The 7,053-nt window shown below is 45.0% G+C and overlaps 1 protein-coding gene across 1 annotated transcript in view; it reads right to left on the bottom strand.

Moving 5' to 3' along the window:
• LOC102009660 (protein HIRA) overlaps positions 1-7,053 on the bottom strand; it is a gene marked incomplete at its 5' end in the record, with an annotated part of 92,221 nt that extends 85,168 nt beyond the window's left edge. Inside the window, 1 exon segment of the mRNA XM_005391780.2 lies at positions 6,871-7,053. Coding sequence (XP_005391837.1) covers positions 6,871-6,907 — 37 coding nt within the window.

Raw genomic sequence — 7,053 nt, 5'->3', positions numbered from 1 at the left:
AACTCCCAAAGTGGGAAGGAATGGGTCCACAACCTGTTTATGAACAAGCCAGGTGTATCAACGCTGTCCATGCTAGCAGAGGAGCAACTGCTTAAGATTCCAAATGCTGGTGGCCTTAAAAGTGTATTGGAGGGCCGGGGATATAACTCAGTGGCACAGTGCCTGCCTGGCAAGCTCAAGGTCGTGAGTTCAATTCCCAGTACCAGAAAAAAAAAAAAAAAAAAAAAAAAAAAAGAGGGAGCTTGGGCTCAAGCTGGAGTTTGGGTGTGATTTTCAAGTCATTTCCTTCACATCTAATACAATCTTGGGGAGGTCACCTCATCCCACTCAGTCTGGTTTTTTTTGTTTTTTTTTTTTTGTCTTTTGGAGACAGGGTTTCACTATGCATTTCAGGCTGGCCTTGAACTCACTTTGTAGCCCAGGCTAGCTTTGAACTCACAGAGATCCTCCTGCCTCAGCCTCCTGAGTGCTGGATTACAGGTGTGTGCCACCATGCCTGGTCCTTCTGTCTTGATTTCCATCAGCAGACTGTATTGCTGCAGATATTTTCTTTCCGCTATAAGTCACAGAATTCTGTGAGTATTTCACTAACTCATATCCTGAGATAAGTCAGCCTCAAGGTTTGTAAATTTAGCAGCTTAGAGCTAAGTACTTCTATCTTCCATTCCTCAGTGTGATTCTATCCTTAGTCACAAGCTGACTGCTGCATGCTGATCTAGTGAAGTCCAGCAGAAGAGACTGGTCTTTCAAACATTTCTTCTGATCCCCTGGGAGTCCCCAGCAGAGATGTCCCCTCCCAGTCTAACTGGCTAGAATGGCATCATATGGCCATTACTGAACAATTCCTATCACTTTCTTACATACCAGTTTAGGGATATTAATACACCCTCTATAGGTTGGCCTGCACAGAGGACAGACTTGAAAAAGTGGGGTTCTGCTAGTAAGGAAAAGGGCAGGCAACCCACAGCATCTGTGACATTTTTCTAGATGTTGTTGCTGATCTTGGCAGGATATATGTACTTGCATAAATTTTTATTTCCCAGAACTCATTCTAGACCTCTGTTTCATTTGCTAGATACTTCTGTAGTCTATAAGCAAACACATTCCTAGATGAATGGGTCAGGGTAGCCACCTCTGGGAAGAGGGAAGGGTAAAGGCAGACCTAGAATATCTTCTCCCTGGTAACCCACAATACTCAAGATCAGCACAATGGTACCAGGTCCCTTACTTAGCTTTGGTGGTCAAGGTAGGAGATACTCAGAAGTCCCTCCCAGTTATTTAACTATGGTTCTGCTTATAAAATGAAAATATCTTTCCAACCACTTCTCAAATTAAAATAAATGTTTAAAGCCAGATGTGGTGACCCATGCCTGTCATGCTAGCACTGAGGCAGGAGGATTGCTGTGAATTTGATACCAGCCTAGACTACATAGTGAGACCATGTCTCAAAAAAGCCAAAAATGAATGAATGGCTGAATGTTTAAGTCAAGTATGGTGGCACATGCCTACAATCCCAGTACTCTAAGAGGCTGAGGCAGAAGGATCATAAAGTTTGAGCCTAGCCTGCACAATATGTCAACTTAGCAAGATCTTGTTTTAAAAAAAAAAAAAGCTCTCCCATAGAAGATTCTAGGTTGAATCTCTACTACAAGTAAATAAAATGTTTAAGAAAACTCCATTGCCTGGCTCTTATCCATGCTTTCTTTAGTACACTCAAGAAATAAACTCAAAGAGAGTGACTTCAATCTACATTCATCTGCCTATAACGTTAAAGTACCATTAATTCTACTCTACCTGGTCCTTGTGCTTCCCTACTCTTTGTCACCTATACTATCCCTGAGCTCTTTGCCTCTCTCAGCATCTTTCACTAAAACCTGGGAATGGCCTCCTAACTTCTCCAAGGCCTTCCTAAGACACAGATTGAGTGTTTTATCCAGTTTCCTCAGAAACCTCAATGTTTCCCTTCTCCAAGCCCAAAGAAAAAAGTCCAAGCTTCTAAGCAAGGTTTTCATGGCTCCATCTCCTAACCCAGTTGCCCACCTTTCCCTGTTGAGCTTTATCCTAACATACTCTGTGTCTTCTCCTAAGTGACCTTACTCTGCTGCCCTTTGGTTCTACCTAGGAGCTACAGCACCTTTTCAGATTCCAATCCTATTTAGGTCAAAGGCACTTTTTTTTGAGACAGCGTCTCTCTATGCAGTTTAGGCTGGCCTTGAACTCACTTTGTAGCCCAGGCTGGCCTGGAACTCACAGTGATCCTCCAGCCTCAGCCTCCTGAGTGCTGGGATTACAGGCCTGTGCCACCACGCCCACCATGTGGAAATTTTACAAATCTGGCTAGCAGAAGAGCCCTTCTTCCCTGAGGCTCTCACAGTTTACTCCCTTAGTTTTTTGAGCCACATACCCCCAGGCTATTGTGGAATACTGTATTTCTTTTGTTGTTATTGTTGGTTTTTTATTTTGGGGGGGGTGTTTTCCGGTACTGAGAACTGAACTCACGACCTTGTGCTTGCCAGGCAGGCGCTGTGCCGCTGAGCTAAATCCCCAGCTCCTTTTTTTGGTCGTTTTTAGACAGGTCTCACTATGCCATTCTGGCTGGCCTTGAGTTCACTTTGTAGCTCAGGCTGATCTCGAACTCGTAGTGATCCTCCTGGCTCAGCCTCCCGAGTGCTGGGATTACAGGTGTATGCCACCACACCTGGCTTTTCTTTTTACCTCTTTTTTTTATTATTATTATTATTTTTGTATTTCTGTAGTTTTTGTTTCTGTTTACCCTGCATTCTAGAACATGGTCTGAATACCCATCTCTCCCACCTTACAGATAGCTGTCCATACACAGAAAACTTTGTCACCTTCAGGTTCCTATAGAACTTCTTACCACAAAGGTTCAAAGTTTGGTACATAAATCTGTGAAAAATCTGCATGTGTATTTATTATCCAAAGCACAATCTCACCTAGTTTTCTTCGGAATCCTCTTCAGATATATTCTGGTTATTTTCCTAAATCAACCCTATCATCTTCAGGCATAAGTCATCAAGAGATACTGTGAGCCAGGCATAGTGGCACATGCCTTAATCTTAGCATTCTTGGAGGCTGATGAGGCAAGAAGACAGAAAGTCTGAGCCCAGTCTGGCAATTTAGCAAGACTGTCTCAAAATAAAAAATAAAAAGGGCTGCAGAGGTAGCTCAGGGCAAAGGCCCTGAGTTCAATCCTTAGTTCTACCAAAAAGAGAGGTGAGAGAAAAGAAAGAGTTAGACACTGTGGAGAAAACTCACATTTCACTGTGAAGAAACTTACGTGGAGCAAGTAAGGTAAGTATTACTTGCTATGTTGAACAGATCGGCCAAAGAGATGGAAAAAAACACTTTGTGTCACATATTTAATAACAACCAGAGCATGGAGACTCCAGAACAGTACTGATTTTAAGACAAAAGGCAAAGGAGCTGGGGATTTAGCTCAGCAGCACAGTGCCTGCCTGGCAAGCGCAAGGTTGTGAGTTCAATTCCTGGTACCAGAAAAAAACCAAAATAGATAAATAAATAAAACAAACAGCAAAATTCTTGCCTTCAATAAGTTTATGATCTAATTAGAAGAACACTGAGACAACTATAGTACACAAAAAGGCAAATAATAAAGACTTTCTTATCCACAGCAAGGTTTCTCACCTTCGACACTATTAACATTTCAGACTAGGAAATTCCCTCCCTACCTCCAGCCCTCTAGGATGAGGGTGGGGAGACTGTCTTCTATGCTGTAGGATTTAAGAGCAGGCCTGGGCAACTCAGATGCCAGTACCATTCTGCCTCAGAGTTGTAAAATGAAAAATGTCTCTGGATGTTGCCCTGTTTAGAACCTTACGAACACTGCAACCATATATTATCACTAGGATTACCTCCTATTCCATTCTTTCTCAGACACAGACCTGTAGTGTCCTCAGGAACAAAGCTAGCCCTTACCACACTCACTCTAGACTTTGTATCTTCTTATCCAGCCACATTTCCCAGTCTAGCTGATTTGTTTCAATAGAATATCTTAATATTCTTGAAATGAGAGTAGGTAAGGGGAAAAAAAAAATCACAGGACAGGAGAAAAACAAAACATACACCATTAAATAAGTGATTAGTGGTGGTACACTCCCGTAATCCCAGTAATGCACTTAAGAAGCTAAGGCAAGAAGATCACAAGTTCAAAGCCAGCTTGGGCTACACAGCTAGTCTGACACCAGCTTGGACAACATAGCAATACAATAAACAAACAAAAACAAAAAACAGCAAAATCAAGTGGTTAACTGGCAAGTAAATTATCCTATTATTGCTGGGTGTGGTGGCGCACGCCTGTAATCCCAGCATTTGGGAGGCAGAGGCAAAGGTAGGTGGATCACTGTGAGTTTGAGGCCAGCTTGGATTACATAGTGAGTTCAAGGCCACCTGGACTATACAGCAAGACCCAGTCTCAACCTTCAACCCTACAAAGAGTCTTATTTTCGCCAAACCTAAACTAAAAATATAGAAGGGGTGTACCTGCAAAGTGCTGGCATATAACTTCTATATAAATGATAGATATTGCACTATTAGCTATTCTCTTATAGCTTAAGGTGTTTGGGGACAGGGTAAACTGGTTGAAATGAGTACGCAATTCTCCCAAGAACTCGAAGTAGAGTTGCAAGCCCGAGTCCACAACTAGTAAAACACAGGATCCTGAACAGTCTGATTCCTCAACCAAGGCAAATTCCAAGCAATATAACAATATCAAAGTTTATTAATATACTGACAATCTTAAATCAGAATGTCTCAACTGGGGGTGATTTTGGCGGCACCAGTGGATCCTCGCAATGTCAGTAGATATTTTTGGCTGTCACAACTAGGTGGTGAGGGCAGGTATTTCCAACAGTTATATGGCCACCATGCCTGTAATCCCAGCATTCAGGAAGCTGAGGCAAGAGGATTGCTCCAAGTTCGAGACCAGCCTGGGCTACAAAGTGAGCTCAAGGCCAGCCTGAACTGCATAGAGAGACCCTGCCTCAAAAACAAAACAACAACAACAATAAAACAACAACAACAAAAACAAAAAAACCTCAGTTATATGGCCCAAAATTTTAACAGTGCTAAAGGTGAGAGAAACCCTGCCTCAGAAATCCTACCTTGAGAAGCTGGCCAGGAAAATGAAGACCCTTCAACCTCCATTATAAAGTAGTTCATAACAAAAAGTTTCCTTTCCTGACCCGAAGCAGCACAATTTAATTTCAAAATTGCTCAGTTTTAAGGCCTTGGGATATACCTCAGCAACACAGCAAGTACCTGGCAAGTTTGAATCCCCATACCGAGAAGAAACAAACAAACAAACAAATTTTCCCAGTTTTTCAGGAAAAGATCTGCACCTTATACATCAGGAAATGCTCTCAGAGATCAACACAAGAAATAAGACTACGATTCAAGATTTGCGTTTTCACATGCAGTAAACCTAGTTACATCTCTGTAAAGTATAGAAACCTCATCTTTCTTAACTCTTTCAGCCAACACTTATCATACACCCATTATATGGAAGATGTTGCTCAGTTCTGCAGCAAATACAGTGGTGAGTGAGCAGTACTGTGCCTGGGCTGTGGAAAGTACAGCCATAACTTCCACACAAAGCAAAGCACAGGAAAAGGAATACAGCACATCCATTTGGATAAATTGGTAGAAAAGGCTTCAAAAGGAAGAGGTGACCTCAGCTGGGCCCTGAAAAAAATGGGGAAGATGTCATATGTGAAGATGGAAGGACAAAGCACTCTGACCAAAAGAATATAAGACATGATGTCCTGTTTAGTTTGTAGTATACAGCATCCTGGGATCAAATTCAAAATGGAAAAAACCAAACCAAAACAAAACTGCGTGTATTTTAAAAAAAGGCACAGTGCTACTCTTCTTGCTTTAAAAGAAAACTAGCTCCCTCTAGTTGCACTGCAAAGTAGAAATGAGGAACAAGACAGCAGCAGGGTGACTGTCAACAGAGGGGTGACCCTTTTTGCCTGATGGCGCCTCTCTATTATGCCTCCTGGGATTCCAGCACTATTAGCAGGGAAAGGATTGTCTCTCTCCTCCTCTCTCTGGGGAGTAAAGAACAACTTCAGTACTTCCACCAACAAAACAGAACTAGAACAAAACTACTGGATACAATCAGTCTCTCTGTACCAGAGTCAAGGTGGATGAATCGAACCCACCAAGATAGTGCTCTTGGAGCCACTACCACAGAGTTTAAGAACAACCATCTCCTAAAACACATCTGTGCCCTACGAGCTCCAAACTTAGCAACCCTAATGTCCGAGCTTAGCACTAAACGTGGTGTCTTCCTGGTCCTCCACGGGACCTCGGCCTGAGCCTTCCTATTCCGGGATCATAGCCTCCCGAGTGGGGGCACTGTCACCAGCTCCGGACTCGAGCAAGGGCATTCACTGTCCCTCCTGCAGATCTAGATCTTCACCTCACACTGAAAGGCCACAAGGCGGATACCACCCGGGTTTCACACCCAGGTCCATCTGAGCACATCCGGGCGGGTACCGACGGGTGGGAGAACTTGGCCGGCTCCCAGGCCTGCTCCCCGGAGCCGGGCCTTGGTCCCTTAGCGGACTGCGGGTGGGCGGCGCGGGGCTCGCACGAGTGCCTGGAGCAGCGAAGACAGACTTCGCGGTAGCCAGCCCAGAGCACGTGCCTGGGAACGCCGGCTTCCCGGCGTGGAGGACAAAGTCCGCCCCTGCCGGTTCCTTAGCTCAGGCACCCGGCACCTGGCGTCCGAGGCAAGGCGGGCAGGGCCCATGTGCGACCCCAACCCTAATCCGGATCCTGACCCCACTTCAGCCTCGGCCTCCCGGGACCGCTGTGCGCACTCACCATTGTGGTTGACCCAGGTTGGCTTCAGGAGCTTCATTGTTCGGCCGCCGCCGGGCTGTGGCGAGAGCCGCGTCCCTCAGCGCGCTCGGGCCATGGAGCCACCGCTGCTGCTTCCTCCCACGCCGCCCTCCCTCCAGCCGCCGCCTCCCCCACGCCCTCAGCGCCGTCGCGCCATGGCCGGCC

This window comes from Chinchilla lanigera, unplaced genomic scaffold, assembly GCF_000276665.1.
Source record: "Chinchilla lanigera isolate Chin_1 unplaced genomic scaffold, ChiLan1.0 scaffold00041, whole genome shotgun sequence".
NCBI lineage: Eukaryota > Metazoa > Chordata > Mammalia > Rodentia > Chinchillidae > Chinchilla > Chinchilla lanigera.
The sequence above is the reverse complement of the archived record's forward strand: the minus strand, read 5'-3'. Positions and strand labels throughout refer to the sequence as shown.